This window comes from Delphinus delphis, chromosome 2 (genome assembly GCF_949987515.2).
Source record: "Delphinus delphis chromosome 2, mDelDel1.2, whole genome shotgun sequence".
Taxonomy (NCBI): Eukaryota; Metazoa; Chordata; class Mammalia; order Artiodactyla; family Delphinidae; genus Delphinus; species Delphinus delphis.
In genome coordinates this window covers 165029259-165046649 of record NC_082684.1, presented here as the reverse complement: position 1 = coordinate 165046649, position 17391 = coordinate 165029259, and the positions used below count along the sequence as shown (strand labels likewise).

General features: G+C 41.1%; 1 protein-coding gene across 1 annotated transcript in view; it reads left to right on the top strand.

Moving 5' to 3' along the window:
* LOC132419011 (uncharacterized) overlaps positions 1-17391 on the top strand; it is a 148410-nt gene that overhangs the window by 121830 nt on the left and 9189 nt on the right. Inside the window, exon 4 of the mRNA XM_060003128.1 lies at positions 16081-16222. Coding sequence (XP_059859111.1) covers positions 16081-16222 — 142 coding nt within the window. The remainder of the gene's footprint in view (positions 1-16080; positions 16223-17391) is intronic.

The following is a 17391-nucleotide window of genomic DNA, read 5'->3' as shown; positions in this document are numbered from 1 at the left end:
TGTTCATCTCTTTCTCCTCTTCTTCGAGTAAAATTGAATCCCACAGCCCTGGTTGTTGCTTTAAGTAATGAATGAAATTCCAGAGTTGGCTCTTAAAAATGCAAGTCTTCGTAATTAACAAAAGGAGCCTAAGAGACATTTAGGAGAGGTGGTTTCTCCACTGCAGCTGCATAAGAGTGACCATCCTTATGTCATAAAACATGTTCGGAGAATCTGATCTGATGTGGTATTGAGACTTGCATGAATGTTTATAAATATATTAACTTGTTCTGTTTTTTGTTATTATACATTTATTCTTGGAAGGGTAATACAGACAAAGACTCTGGAAATCATTGCTGTGTTCTTCATCTCCAAAATGCTCTATAATTATGATAAATTGTCTTAATAATCTGATGCTCTCCTGATGTCATGTTTGACGTTTCCATATTTCTATACAGTATCAATACTTGTAAGATCGTTCTGTGAAATCAGTAGAAGATTACTAGCATTTTTTTTCTCTCCCCTGCATGATAAAAAGAGTAAATGACCACGACTCTACTAGATTTCTTGTTTAAGAAAGAGATTGATTGTCTTGTCTCATTTTTATTAACCAGCCTAATGGCTGGGCTTCGATATTTTTGTATTCTGTGTTCTGCATTTTTATTGCCTCAATTAGAAGTTCCCAGACCTGGGCACAGTATCAGTTGATAGGGTTGGTAGACTTTCGTCTTTGCATTCGCATCTATGGTTGTGTTTAAAGAACTGCACCAGAGTTTATTCCTCCTAATCAGGCGTACTTCTATCTGTTCTCATAGTTGGGGCAGGGGCGCTGGTGGGGTGAGGAAGCCTGTTATCCTGATTATGCCTCTAATTTAGGTGGTACCAAGACTTTATACTGTCAGAAACTGTTAGCTCTGAAGGAGTATTCTGCTGTCCACTCTATCCACCAGCCACATCTCAAGCCTTCTTCTGACTAAAAAGAGAGGGCAACATGCAGGGTTTCTTCCAGTTCAAGCTAAGACACTATTTGTGTATACAACAGAGGACTGTTTCACATGGAGCTTCCCACGTACCATATATGTCTCTGATGGTTTTTAATTTTTTTAGTTAAAAATTTTTTATTGAAGTATAGTTGATTTACTGTTGATTCAGGTGTACATCAAAGTGATTCAGTTATACATATACATATTTTTTTCAGATTCTTTTTCATTTAGGTTATTACAAGATATTGAATATCGTTCCCTGTGCAGTAGTTTTTAATTTGTTTTCTTTTTTTCATTTCAATTTGTCAAGACTTTTTAAATTTGGAGATAGTTTTCCCTTATTATACCACAATTTCTCTCCTACCTTGTTCCCAGCAAGAGAAAAATAGACCAGCGTGTTGGGCATTACGTCTGGCTTTCACTGATTCACCGCATTTCTGTGGTGAGGAAGAGGACTTCCCTTCTAGAGCGACTTCCTGTGTCTTTCCTTATGAGCAGATATCACGTGCCTGTCGCCATCAATTCTGCCCAATTCCAAAGTAGATGTATTAGTCATGGATTAGAATTTTGTCTCAGTACCTTCCTCTTGCTTTTTTTTCCTCTCTTAACTCTTGCATCTGCAAAATCTGCTTAAGGATTCCCACGACTTCTGTTTCTGAATAATGCTTCTCAAATAACATGGAGAAAATTTTTGCCCCCCTGTAGTTTAATAATGCGTGTGTATGCTGTTTCTATGTCTTATTAATTTATTAAGATTTTAATGGGAGAGAGAGGGAGACTCTGTTGTCCTGCCATTTTTCTCTGGAGATGAGTAAATAAATTATATATGTGTGTAATTTTATTTTAGTAAACTCTGTGTAAGTCAGAGTTCTCCAAAGAAACAGAACCAATGGGATAAAAAAGGAGGTTTATTATGAGGCTTACACAATTATGGAGGCTATGAAGTCTTGTGGTCTGATATTCCCCAATCCAGTCAAATTGAGAGAGAAAATTTACTATCACAAACTCTAGAAGAAAATATGGGACAAGGGCTTCCCTGGTGGCGCAGTGGTTGAGAGCCTGCCTGCCAGTGCAGGGGACGTGGGTTCGAGCCCTGGTCCGGGAAGATTCCACATCCCGCAGAGCAGCTGGGCCTGTGCGCCACAGCTGCTGAGCCTGCGCTCTGGAGCCCGTGAGCTGCAACTACTGAAGCCCACGCGCCTAGAGCCCGTGCTCCGCAACAAGACAAGCCACTGCAATGAGAAGCCCATGCACCACAGCAAAGAGTAGCCCCCACTCACCGCGACTAGAGAAAGCCCGTGTGCAGCAGCAAAGACACAGTGCAGCCAAAAATAAAATAAATAAATAAATTTATTTTAAAAAAAAGAAAATATGGGTCAAAAAAAGAGTTCAGAACTTTTTCTGGAGGGCACTTTGCCCAATATCTATCAAAATTTTTTGACCTAATAATTTTACAATAGGAATTTATCCAAAAGCTATACTTACACAGGTATACAATGGCATAGGAGTAGGGTACTTTGCTGCAGTATTATTTGTAACCGCTGAAGATTTTTAAAAATATAAATATCCATGAAAAAGAAACTTCTCAAATAAATCATGGTACTGTATATCCATACAATTGGATAAGCAGAAGTAAAAAAGAAAATGAGAAAGCTCATTGTGGATTGACATGAAAGATCTCCCAGATCTATTGTTAAGTGAAAAAAACAAGTTGCATAACAATGTACATAGTATGCTATCATTTCTGAAAACAGAAAAAAGTGGAGGGAATGCATGCATTTGTTTTTATATGCACAAATTCATTCTGGGAGGATTTGGAAAGATACATAAGAAATGTATATTAGGTGCATCTAGGTGGGAGAACTCCATGCCCAGATGACTTGGGTCTGTGCTTTTTTCCTTTTGATGCTTGAACCATGTGAATATATTACCTACTCAAAACTAGAAAGAAGGAAGGAAGAACTACAGCAAAACATTAAAGTAATTGTCTTTTGGTGATTAGAATCTGAGCAACCTTTATTCTCTTTTTATGTTCTTCATTGTTTTTCCTAACTTTCTACATGGTATGCATTACTTTCACAATTAGGAAAAATATTTTTTGAATAAATATCATTTTTGTCCTTTTATTAATCACATAAGTCTCTCTCACTGTGGTTTAAGCCTAATTCCTTTTGAAGAATAGGACGAAAAAAGATAGGCTTTGAAGATACATATTATTCTATTCTTCTTGACATAGTGAATTAAGAACAGAATATTTTGAAGTGTACAATACTGTGTTGTTATTATAGGCACTATATTGTATGGCAGATCTCTAGAATTTATTAATCTAACATAACTGAAACTTTGAACAATGACTCCCAAACAAAGCAACAACAAAAATACAAAACAAAAACAAAAGAACACAAGGAAATTAGGAGGTGATGGGTATGACTATTACCTTGTTGTGGTGATGGGATCACAGGGGTTTGCATACATCCAAACTCTTCAAATTGCACCCATTAAGTATGTGCAGTTCTTTGTGTACAAATTATACCTCAGTAAAACTAGAATATTATCTATATGTTCTTTTCTTCTAGCTAAACAATCCAAACTGTTCTAATATTTTACTTTCCTATTTCTAAAGGTAGGAGGTAGAATTATGTATGTATAAAAGACAATTATGTATGAAAGACAAAACAAAGACACCACTTTTTTGTGTGTCCTTGTTTGCCTCAGAGCTCCACTTCATTTTGACTAAGTTCTAGATCAAGGAATCTAAAGTTATTCACAATTTTTTTTTCTGCAGCTTGAGTCATATGGTGTTATCATTTAAAATTTAAAAATTTTCAGCTTCTGTGAATTTATCACCTAAAAACTGGGCCATTGTGACTGGTTAATGTATTCTAGTTATATTATGGGTAAATTCTCTTTAGGTAATGAAATTTCACCATAAAAAGTTGTTGTAGGTAATTTAAATTATGTATACAAATGCTACATTCGGCATAGGAATTCTTTGAATTCTGGTTTCTGAGGTGACAGAAGGAAACTTCTACGCACTGAGATCCTGAGTGGGATGAGGTTACAATGCCCAGTACCGACAGAGAATTTCAGGACCTCAACCTGGTTTCATCAGTATCAGAATTATTGCCATAAACAGTTGTGTACGTTGCTTTTGCTTACTTGGAATGCTGACGTGGCTGGTGGTATAAAGGCAGCGAGCACACAGATCTGTGCTCCTCCAGCCAGGCAGCTGTCTCACATACAGCTCGTAGCCCACCAGCCCCCCAATGTATCTCCACGAAACACAAGGGAGTCACTGGTTGCTGTGTCCCCCCGTTGGAATGCTGATCTCAAGAATATCTTCTATACCTTGTTTCTTAGTGGGGTAGACCAAAATGAAAGCTTCTGTGAGCTGGGAAAAGTCATAATTCTCATCCATTGTCATTCCAGAAGCAGACTCTGTGGTCTGGTCCAGCCCATTCTTTCATTTAGAAACCAGAAACCACACACAGTATGAAGTTAGATCATGACGTCAACCGTAAAAGCAGGCAGAGTTTCCTGGTGGCCTAGTGATTAGGATTCTGGGCTTTCACTGCCGTGGCCCGGGTTCGATCCCTGGTCGGGGAACTGAGATCCTGCAACTCATGCAGTGTGGCCGAAAAAGAAAAACATGTGAATTGATTAACCCTAAAAGCAGGCAGATCTGAGATGAACTCTGTCCCTACCACATACTGTTTCGGTGATCTAGAAGAATGACTTAATTTTTCTGAAACTTGAAGTTCATGTTTATAAAATTGGGACTACAATGCTTACCTCGGATATGGTGGCAAAATTAAATATATTTGTGTAAAGTGGGAGGCCCTTAAGTACTCAGTATTTCATTAGTTACTTTCTCAACTTGTGGTTAAATTGTAGAGCACAGTATAATCTTAGAATTTGTATATATTATATAAATTATATCTATATTTGTATACATATTAATTGAAAGTATTTTCCATACTTGAACCTGAAGAGTGGTAAAGTTTAGATAACTGCTACCAGTTCTTCTACTTTATTTCAAATTCTGTCTCTTTTTTTCACAAATCATTATTTTAATGTTCGTTGCTTTGTTTTTAAAAGTTACTAAAAGAGAAAGAAAGAATACAGAAAGAACATTTATTTTTATTTTCTAATATTAGATTACCTTGACCACAGATTTTAAAACTATGAGTTCTGAGTTTTATTTATTTTCACACTTTCCAAAAATACTTTTTCTATTGTGATGTGAAACAAACAAAAAAATCCACCAAAAATTATCTCTTCCTGTAATCAGGTAAATAAAATAGTCCTCCGACTGACGTATAAAAACAGACTAAAATATGAATAGGACTGTTCTTCAAATCTGGGTCTTCAGAAGCTGACTGAGGTCAGTTTCCCTGGGAAAGAGACTCTGAGATGGAGATTTGTGTGTAGTAACTGTTGGCGAGTCTTATGGGGCTCAATCCCTGTGGGGAGGGTGGAGGAAATAGGATTGACTGAGGGAGAAGCTGCAGTGTGGCGCGGTCCTTCAGGCAGCTCTGGAGCTGGGAAGGCCCATCATGAGGCAAGGGAGCCAGGCAGGATAGCTCCACGTGGTCCAGTCCTCAGCTGTGAACTGTTCCCGGAAGGAAGGTCGAGTGGCTCTTTTTAGCTGAGGGCAGTTCTCAGGGAGGATTTAGCTGAGAGCTGGGGAGTGGGAGGAGACCTGAGGGGTGACTGAGTCGCTCTCCACAGCATTCGCTTAAATCAAACTATATTCACGGGCTTCCCTGGTGGCGCAGTGGTTGAGAGTCTGTTTGCCGATGCAGGGGACACGGGTATGTGCCCCGGTCTGGGAAGATCCCACATGCCGCGGAGCGGGTGGGCTCGTGAGCCATGGCCGCTGAGTCTGCGCATCCGGAGCCTGTGCTCCGCAACGGGAGAGGCCACAACAGTGAGAAGCCCGCGTACCGAAAAAAAAAAAAAAAAAAAAAAAAAATATATATATATATATATATATATATATATATATATTTTCACATTTTCTTCAACTCCTATTTTAGATGTGTGTTGCAGACTAATGGCTGCTGAGTAGTTAGCAGCAACCACCAGAGTTCGGACAGGTAACTCTCAAAATCACCTAGAAGAAAAAAAATGAAAACAGAATAAAATCCTCATTTGTTTGGAAACAGCCTTTTGTGAGCAACATAATTGTTTAACATGCCAAATATCTTTAAAAGCAACAACCACAACCCAGAACACTTTTCCCAAAGATACATGATCCTCTTACTAACCTGTTAATTTTATTCGTGTATCTCCTGAACATTCAATATTAGGGTTACATTACTCCCCACCTCCTAACGCCCCAGGAGAGAAGCACAGATTTGGTATATGTGGCTACAAGTCCTGGGACTATTCATGCAGAATCTCTGACAGTCAAAAGGCATGAGACTTTAGTGACTGCTGGGGTGTTCCAAGGTCCATGAGAGATGACCTTAGGCTAAGCTCTACTGGGGGAATTTATCACTTTCTTGAATCCACACTGAGAAAGAAAAGCAATGGATGAGAGTGGGGAGACAATTGTGGAAGATGAGAGGGAGAGCTCTTTACAATGGAAAAAGACAGAGAACTGCGACAAAGACTAATCCCTCCCCCAATACTTATTTGCCCTTTTTCCCCTTACAGAAGTAGAACTGCTGAATTTTAAGTCTGCAAATGACCACCCACTTCACATTTCACCCCTTCCTGCATTGGCTGCAATAATGGGATTAGTTTTATAATGAGAAGTGAGTGAAAATGTTTTGTACAATTTATAGAAAGTGTCCTTAAATAGAGTCTATGTAGTCTATGTAGTCTATGTCCTTAAGTAGAGTCTTCCTACCCCTTCCTTCCTCCTGTTGGACCATTCAGACAAGGGCAGTACACTTTAGGAACCATGAGCAACAAAGTAGAGGAAGCCTGGTTATCTGGACAAGTTCACAGAGCATTGCCCCGAACCACCTACCTCCAGACTCTTAGGTAATAAAGAAATTAATTTCTCTCTCGTTAAGCTGCTGTTATTTATATGCAGCCAAATATGTATTCTAAATCAATACAAGAAAAGTACTCAAAAAGCTCTCCTTTTGAGACTTCCTTCGTGGTGCAGTGGTTAAGGATCGCCTGCCACTGCAGGGGACATGGGTTCAAGCCCTGGTTCAGGAAGATCCCACATGCCGCGGATCAACTAAGCCTGTGCGCCACAACTACTGAGCCTACGTGCCACAGCTACTGAAGCCCGTGCACCTAGAGCCGGTGCTCTGCAACAAGAGAAGCCACTGCAATGAGTAGCCCCCGCTCACCGCAACTAGAGAAAACCTGTGCACCGCAATGAAGACCCAACGCAGCCAAAAATAAATAAATAAATAAATTTATTAAAGAAAAAAAGCTCTCATTTTTCAGAATCTTTTAGAGCAGTGAAAGTTTAATAACTACACTTTTATTTATTTAAACTCTAAAAGATTCATAGATAATAAGATAATTTGCTCAACAAATTTGAAACTACTGTGTGCCAGGCACTGTTCTAGACACTGATGATACAACTGTGAATGGGATATGCAAATTCTGCTTTCATGAGCTTACATTCTAGTGGCAGGAGGCATTCAATCAACAGATAGACACGAAATATGGCAGGAGGTGGTAGTGTGACCACCAAGCAGTATAAGAGAGTTAAGGAGTGTCAGGGAATGCTTTCCTAACAAGATTATATTTGAGCACAGATCTGAAAGAAGTAGTAAAATTTAAAACACTTGGTTATCTGGGAAAAGAACATTCCAGAAAGAAATACCAACAAATGTTAAGAGAGAAATGGGAACAAGGTTGACATGTTTGAAGAATAGCAAGGCTTTATGGTTGGAGCTGAAGAAGCAAGGGGAAGAATGTAGGAGATCCAAGAGTTTAGATGGTAAGGACCTAGATTTTCTCCTGAATGGAATGATTAGAGGCTTTTGAGCAGGAGGAATGAAGTGATCTGAGTTATTATTATTAGTAGTAGTAGTAGTATATTTTGCGTTACGCGGGCCGCTCACTGTTGTGGCCTCTCCTGTTGCGGAGCACAGGTTCCGGACGCGCAGGCCCAGCGGCCATGGCTCACGGGCCCAGCCGCTCCACGGCATGTGGGATCTTCCCGGACCGGGGCACGAACCCGTGTTCCCTGCATCGGCAGGCGGACTCTCAACCACTGCGCCACCAGGGAAGCCCACCCTGAGTTATATTTTAAAAGCATCCTTGTGGAAGATAGAGGGGCCAGGTGGGAGCAGAAAGAGTAGGTGAAAGTTGATGGTGGCGTGGAGCAGGGTGATAGTTATGGAGAAGTGGTCAGATCCTGGATATATTCTGAGGGTAGAGCAGATATGATCTGCTGATGAATGTGTGAGGTGAGAGAATAAAGACTCAGGACCTACTCTATGATTTGGCCCGATAGATGCCGTCTTGATTTTAAAAAACCTGCTAAATTCCACTTTGTGGGTAGAGACTTGGGGGAAGTGAAGGCTTTGTGGTACTTCTCTAGATGTTCATTATAGTGGTAACTAGACTCACTGTGACCTTGCATGTGCTAAACATACACGTCTTACTTCATTTTACTCTCAAACAATCCTATGGAATGTCTATTACCATCCTCGTTTTATAGATGAGGACATAGTTTTAAGTGGGTTGCATAACTTGTCCAAGGTCACACAACTAGTGAGTGGCAGAGTCAAAATTCAAACCCACCTCTGCCTACTCCAAACGTGGGTTCTCACCCACTCTGTTACACAGACTTCAGTGTTCCTACTCTTCCGTCCGTTAGAGTAGGGCAGACAAACTAATCCCCACAGGCCAAATCTGGCCCTTCACCTGTTTTTGTCCAGCTCGTAAGCTAAGACTCTTTTTGAAAAAAAAAAATCAAAAGAAAAATATTTCCTGACTGTTGAAAGTTATATGAAATTCAAGTGCAGTGTCCATAAATACAGTTTTGTTGGAACAGAGTCATGCCCATCCACTTACCTAGTGTCTATGGCTATTTTCAGGCTACAGTGACAGAGTTGAATAGTTGCAACAGAGACCATTTGGCCCACAAAGCCTAAAATATTTACACTCTGTCCCCTTATAGAAGAAGTTCACCAACCTCTGGTTTAGAGAGGGATCTCTGTCCTAACGTTTATGAAATGCCAGACTTGTGAAACATTTCTATTGTAGTTAATTTCTCTAGTGTCAGAGAGGGTACCCCTCTGTGGAAGAGAGTTTGTTCAGCCAGTTGAAGATTAATTACTCATGTAGTTTTGTTCTACATTGAAAGCGCAATACACAGTGGAAGTGAACCCAGAGTCAGAACAATGGCAATAACCTTGACGGCTCCCTCTCTTTCCCTCTCTCTCTCTTCTCTCTCTCCTCTCTTTCTCAAATAACGGTTAAATACCACTTAAATAATCTGTACCTTTCAGGACATTGAGAATACCTGTTTTTTTAAAATTATTAGAGAATTTACCTTTAGGACTTCCTTTTGAAATTTTTAAGTTCCCAAATTTCTAGCTTTGAAACTATATCACACACTGGGATATAGACCCAATCAAGTTTCCTTCTACTGAATGCCATGGGTGAATAATCATGATAACATTGATCAAGGGGCAGTATTCTATAGACCAACAGTCACTTTATTTCCACCAGAAAAGAAGTATGTGAGGTCTACAAATATGGCTCTCCCAGCAGAACGCTTTGTAATGATCTAGTGGGGAGGGAAATAATACAGAAAACAAGATAAGAGCTCCATATGAAGGAGAGTGTTCCATCTCTGTGCCAAGAACAGAAAAGCTCTCAGTCACAGTTTTTATCTGCGAATCTAGAAGCAGCTGATGTTGTGAAGCTCAGCATGTTTGTGTGTTGCTCTCACTGCTGCTGGCTTTCTCTTCCAATAGAAATCTATCTTATCTGAATTGAGCTGAAAACAGCTTGTTTTCATCCATGTCATTTTTGGCTCGGAGAGAGTTGTGAAATCCCATCCTTGGAGTAGACTTGAAAAGAGACCCACCTGAATTGCGTTTGTATGTGAATGGTAATGCTACACACTCCTCAGAGAGCGAGAATGGATTCTCTCCTGTTTGGTCATGCCCAGTTGCCTCCTGTCATGCTCAACTATATCTTACATATAAATTTCTCTGTACTGTAGGTATTATCTATATTTACTACTTCTGGTAATAGGTAATTTCTTTGGGACCAAACTTTTGTTTAAAAATAACAGGACTGGGACTTCCCTGGTGGCCCAGTGGGTAAGACTCCACGCTCCCAATGCAGGGGGGCCTGGGTTCGATCCCTGGTTGGGGAACTAGATCCCACATGTATGCCGCAACTAAGAAGTCCTCATGCCATAACTGAAGATCCCCCATGCCACACCTAGAGATGCTACAACATGCCTGCATACTGCAACTAAGACCCGGTGCAGCCAAGATAAATAAATAAATATTAAAATAAAGAAATAGGACCAGTCTTGATGCAGGGGGAGGGTGGGGATTGATACTATATGATTCTATTTATATAGCATTCTCTTTTTTGACAGCATTATTGATATATAATTCACATGCCATACAATTCACTTACTTAAAATGTACAATTCACTGGTTCCTAGTATATACAGAGTTGCACAACCACCACCATGTTCATTCTTAGAACATTTTCATTACCCCAAAAAGAAACCCTGTACCTTTTAGCCATCACCAACCATTCTCCCCCATCCCACCCAGCCCTAGACAACCACTAATCTACTTTCTGTCTCTATATATTTGTCTATTCTGGACATTTCCTATAAATGGAATCATCCAGAATGTGATCCTTTGTGGTTGGCATGTCTTCAAGGTACATCCATGTTGTGGTGTCAATACTTTCTTTTCCTTACTGAATGATATTTCATTGTATGATATATCCTATGATACTTTTTAAATGACAAAAATTATAGACATGAAGAATACATTAGTGGTTGCCAGGTGTTAAGACTGGCAGTTGTGAGGGCAGGGGATGTCATGACTGTGGCTATGAAAGGATAGCATGAGGCATCCTTGTGATGGAACTGTTAGGTATCATGACTGTGGTGTTGGTCACACAAATCTACACATGTGACAAAATTGTATAGAAGTAAATACACACACACACATACACACACGAGTACATATAAATGGTAAAATCTGAAGAAGATCAGTGAATTGTAGCAGTATCATTTTCTTGCATAGGATATTGTACTCTAGTAATGCAAGGTGTTATCTTTGGGAGAAACTGCATGAAAGGTATACAGGATCTTTGTATTATTCCCTACAACCGTATGTGACTCCAAAATGATCTCAAAATAAAATTCAAAAATAATAAAAATAGGAACATACCTTTCAAGAATGGCAGAGTAAGGACCTCTGAAAATTCACTCCTCTATAAAAGCAAAAAGAACACTAGCAAAAATGGTCAAAATCAACTTTTTCAGAACTCTGGAAATTAACCAAATGCTTGTAACAATTTGAGGAGTGTTTATTCAAGAAAAGCACTGAGTCACGGTAAAAACAGTGAGCTTTGTGGCATTTTAACCTGCCCTGTTCTCATCCTCCTCTCTCCAGCTCCAGGGTAGCCTTAAAAACAAACAAACTGGGCTTCCCTGGTGGTGTAGTGGTCGGGAGTCCACATGCCAATGCAGGGGACACGGGTTCGAGCCCTGGTCCGGGAGGATGCCGCATGCCGCGGAGCAACTAGGCCCGTGCACCACAACTACTGAGCCTGTGCTCTAGAGCCTGCGAGCCACAACTACTGAGCCTGTGTGCCACAACTACTGAAACCCATGTGCATAGAGCCCATGCTCTGCAACAAGAGAAGCCACCACAATGAGAAGCCCATGCACTGCAATGAAGAGTAACTGCCTCTCTCCACAACTAGAGAGAGCCCGCGCACAGCAACAAAGACCCAACACAGCCAAAAATAAATAAATTAATTAATTAAAAACAAACAAACAAAAACAAACAAACCTGCAGTCGTGGTGAAAACCAATAGCAGCCACTGGAAGGGATAGAATGTTGGAGCTTCCCCAAAGCCCCATTGCCAAATAGCTGTCTTTATGTGACCTGTCTGGCAGTTCCCTGGAAAATCCCACTCACAAGGCTTGTCTTTATCTGACCTGACTCAGAGCTCACACATTATGAACAGCATTTCCCCCAGGGGTATTTGTAGAAAACAACCAATAACAATTGTTTAACATCACTGCTGCCTGAGGTGGTAGTAACAGTTGCAACAACAAACAAGTTCACCAACAAACTTAAAAGGGAAAGCTGGGGCATAAGATGTCAATAATAGGCTTTGAGAAGCTCTGACATATTCCTGGGAATCTAGAAAGCCACACTCATGTGTAGGGCTGTGTGCATGCCCAGGAAAGACCTGAGAAGGCTCTAAACTCTCACCTCTGGTTAACCATGAGGCTCTGTGCAAGCAGGAAGTGAAGGCTAAGGCAGAGTTGTAAACAGCCTACCGGAGTGTTGAAGGCATGTCCCAACGTGCATGCAAAGGCTGGCAGGCTTATTTGTTCCAAGAACTTAAGGAAATGTATATACAGTTGTTAACCACCCAGTAAGAAAACCAAATAGAGACTTCAGTGTCCATACATGAAAAAGAATACAGACTTTACAGAACTAATTCAGGAAATTCACTGAAAAACAAATAGCACTAGCAAAACACACAGCGACAACAACCAACCCCTGGGGAGTGGAGGGAAATTTGATTTCCAGATTTGTTACATTATATGATTTAAAACTTCCCATTTTCAGCAAAAAATTATGAGATATGCAAAGAAACAAGAAAGTATGGCCCATACATGGGATAAAATTAGCAGTCAGTAGAAACTGGCCCTGAGGAAACTCAGGTGCTTGACTAACTAGAAAAAGCCTTTAAATCATCTATTTTTAAACATACTCAAAGAACTAAGGGAAATTATGTCTAAAAAACGTAAGGAAAGTGTGAGAATGATGGCTCACTACATAAAGAATATCAATAAAGAAACAAATTATAAACAAGAACCAAAGGAAGATTCTAGAGTTGAAGAGTATAATAACTGAAATGAAAATTCACTTCAGGGGCTCAACAGAAGATTTAGGCTGACAGAGATTCTGTGGGCTTGAAGACAAATCAATTCATTTGATCTAGTTTGAGGAACAGAAAGAAGAAAGAAGAAAAACACAAAGACCTGTGGGACACCATTAAGTATATCTGAAAGAAAACACTGTCAACCAAGAATTCTTTATCCAGCAACACTGACCTTCAAAAACAAAAGAGCAATGAAGATATTCTCAGGTACTTACACATTGAGAGAATGTTCACAGGAGCATTATTCATAATACCAACAAGTAGAAATAATCCAAATGTATCAAATGATGAATGAATAAACAAAAAGTGGCATATTCATACGATGGAATATTACTCAAGCATCAAAAGGAATATGCTTGGTATGCTGCAGCATGGATGAATTTTGAGAATATCCTAAGTGAAAGAGCCACTCACAAAGGACCACATATTGTATGATTTCATTTATATGAAATTTTTAGAATAGTCAGATGTATAGAGATCAAAAGTAGATTAGTGGTTGCCTACGGCGGCAGGGTTGGGAAAAATAGGGCATGATAGCTATATGAAAGAGGATTTTTTTTCAGAGAGTGATGGAAATGTCCTAAAATTGATTGTGACAATGGTTGCACAACTCTGTGAATGTACTAAATATTACTGAATTGTATGCTTTAAATGGATGAATTGTATGGTATGTGAATTATATTTCATTAAAGCTGTTACCAAAAAGGGTGGGGGAGGAGTAAAACAATAAAACTCTTAGAAGAAAACATAGGCATAAATGTGAATGACCTTGGATTAAGCAATTGTTTCTCAGGTATGACACCAGAAGCAGAGCAACAGAGGAAAAGAAAAGATAAATTATATTTTGTCATAACTAAAAACTTTTGTGCTTCAAAGGGCACCATCAAGAAAGTGAAAAGACAACCCAGAGAATGAAGAAAATATTTGTAAATCATATATCAGATAAGGAAACATGTAAAGGATCCAGAATTATGAAAGAACTTTTACAACTCAATAAAAAAAAGACAGGGCTTCCCTGGTGGCACAGTGGTTGAGAGTCCGCCTGCCAATGCAGGGGACACGGGTTCGTGCCCCGGTCCAGGAAGATCCCACATGCCGCAGAGCGGCTGGACCCATGAGCCATGGCCGCTGAGCCTGCGCATCCAGAGCCTGTGCTCCGCAACAGGAGAGGCCACAACAGTGAGAGGCCCGCGTACCACAAAAAAAAAAAAAAAAAAAAAGACAATTAACTCTATTAAAAATGGGCAAAAAATTTGAATATACATTTTTCCAAAGAAGATATGCAAATAGCCAGTAAAACACATGAAAAGATGCTCAACATCATCAGTCATTGGGGAAATGCACCCAAAACCACAAAGAGATGCCACTTCACACCCACTAGGATGGCTATACCTTTAAAGAACAGAAAACAATAAGTGTTGGTGTGGATATAGAGAAATTGAAATCCTTGTATATTACTGGTAGGAAGGTAGAGTGATACAACCACTTTGGAAAACAGTTTGTCACTTCCTCAAAAATTTAAACATAGAATTATTAAATGACTGAGACATTTCACTGCTAGTTCTGTGTTGGTTTTAAAATGTACCATGAATCACATTTTGACCAGCCAGAATATAGGGGAATTTGCTGGTTTGCTATACCATAAGGTCCAGAGGTCACAGTGGAAGAGTTTGGAAAGACAGAAAGGGGTGGGAAGGTAGGTCAATTAGTAGAAGCACAATTCATTTAATAAAGTTTTTGTTCTTACAATTTTAGAGCTTTCAGGGAGCAAAATTTAAATCAGTGTTCCCAGGAAGTTATGTGAAGAAACAGTAGTTGGCATTTGGTGGTGGGGGTGGGGAAGTCTCATGATGGTAGGAGCAGATCTTTCTGACAGGCAGCTGATCACCTTCCCCAGGAAAACATCACATCCTCAGCTGACTATATAGTCAAGTGTATCAGGAGAATAAAAAGCTGGGGTGTGTTAGGGGGAGCCCTTTACCCTCCCCCTTTACCTTTCAAAGAAGGGAGAAAATGCTCACTCAGTAAGAAAGAAAAATACGAGAGGAAATTTCTAGGTTTTTTCTGCCCCCTCATTCACTTCTTCCCAAAGTTGAGAAGTAACTTATACTTGAAGGGGTAGAGGATGTATGGTCCAGCCTCTTCTGGGCTTTTTTTTTTCTTTGATGCAGCTTGATATTAAGAGACTTACTCCCTACTCATCTTTCCCTAAACTTTCCAGGGCTGGATGAAGAAAGAGATCTACTAGGGATCCAGATAATGGCCACAGCTCAGATCCTGATCTTTAAGCCTAGCAGGAAAAAAGCTGATGATTCTATTTCAGTCTATCTGATTCCAGCATCTCTTTCTCATTCAGTGGGAGCAGGTCTTCCTGACAGGCAGCTGACCCCCTTGAGCATCCTTTGCTCCCCGTGGCAGTCACATGTCCTGAAGCAGGAAGCTGAGACTGCCACTTATTCTAGAAGAGTGGTAGGGTTGTGGCACTTGATTTAAATATAAACACTGGGTTCAATTAGCTGCCCATCCATTTATTCAATACACCTTTGTTGAGCACACTCCCTGTACTCATTGCTTTGTACAAGGTGATGGAGATGTGAAGGGGAACGTGGCAGATGGAGGATACTGGCCCTTACAGACCTTTCATCTCCAATGGAAAGTTCTCTGCCCTTTGGGGGCAGCGTTTCACCTCTAGAGTGGAGACTGGTTTTCCCTCTCAAGCCTCATGTACCTGGGACCAGAAGGAGGGGAGAGTCCTTTTTGCCCCCCAAATGCCATCTCAGGCGTTGTATCTCCCACCCTCCTTCAAAGTTCATATCATCAAACATCTTGCTGTACTGATCGTTCCACCTTAGTCACTGATGACTTTAACACCCGGCTCACTCTCTTCTCTTCCACCTCTACTCCTGTTTTTATTTTTTGACGACTTCATTCAACAGGCTCATGGATAAAATCCATCCGAGACAGGGTGTATCTCTAATTTCCTGTGTGCTTTCTGTGAATTTCTTCCCTCTTTTGCTCTCTTTAGAACCCTGAAGGCTGTTTTTCTTTCCCGAAGCACACAGTGAAGAAGAAACAGACTCAGAGGGGCCTCTGCTGCAGCTGTCAGAGAGAAAGATCCAGACCTGGGCTGCTGAGTATGCCGGGGCTCCAGGGAAAGGAAAGAGCAGGTAGGAGGATGGTTCACAGGGAAGAGGAAAGCCTTGGAGGAGCAGAGTTCTTGAAATGGGAAGGGAGAGAAGGACCCTTAGTTGAGTGAACCAGGAAGTGGAGTGGACAGGACTTGGTACTGAGCTATCCGTACTTGGGAAGGAAGCTCCCACCCACTGGGGACGTCCTGCTGCTCCCGGGCTTGTACTGCACCCTTGAGCAGAAGGTGAGGAACTTGGTCATCTTCTGTGCGGTTAGAGCCACAGAGGGAAAAATCACACCTCCTGACCAAGATGGGACAAAAGAGCATCAGATTAGACTTTCCTAACCCCTGCACTGCACTGACACAGCCCCGCTGCCACATGTTTATGCTGCGGTCTCTTAGTTCCTTGCCCTCCCACCTCTAGTGATCACTTCCTCAACCCACTTCAGATGCCCACTATCACGATGATGGTCTTGTCATCAGCCACGACCAAACCCAATCCACACCTTGCAAACCCCATGAACTTCCTGGTCCTCTCTCTCCGTCTGTTGTTCTCTGGCAAAGCCCCAGCCTGGTTAAAACCAACCCTCAGCCTGATCTGTGCCTGTCCCTGAGCAGCAGAGCGGTGCTGGAGAGAAAACGCATGGCCCCGCTGAAAAAACAGTCTCGCTGCAAATCTGTGACCACAAATCACAAAAGGATACTCAGCACTGCCCAGGGTCCTATTTTACATCCCTGGTGTGTTTGGTTTCTCAGCTCCAAAATTACTATTTTATACCTTCTTTCCCATCAAATTCCCTATGCACACCCCCTCCCCCACCTCACTTCCTCCCACAAGCATGTTCTCCCTGGTGGCGCAGTGGTTAAGAACCTGCCTGCCAGTGCAGGGGACACGGGTTCGAGCCCTGGTCCAGGAAGATCCCACATGCTGCGGAGCAACTAAGCCTGTGCGCCACAACTACTGAGCCTGCGCTCTAGAGCCCACGAGCCACAACTAATGAAGCCCACATGCCGCAACTAATGAAGCCTATGCACCTAGAGCCCATGCTCCGCAACGAGAGAAGCCACCACAATGAGAAACCCGTGCATCGCGATGAAGAGTAGCCCCCGCTTGCTGCAACTAGAGAAAGCCCGTGCACAGCAACGAAGACCCCATGTAGCAAAAAAAAAAAAAAAAAAGAAAAGAAAAAGAAAGAAACTTATAAA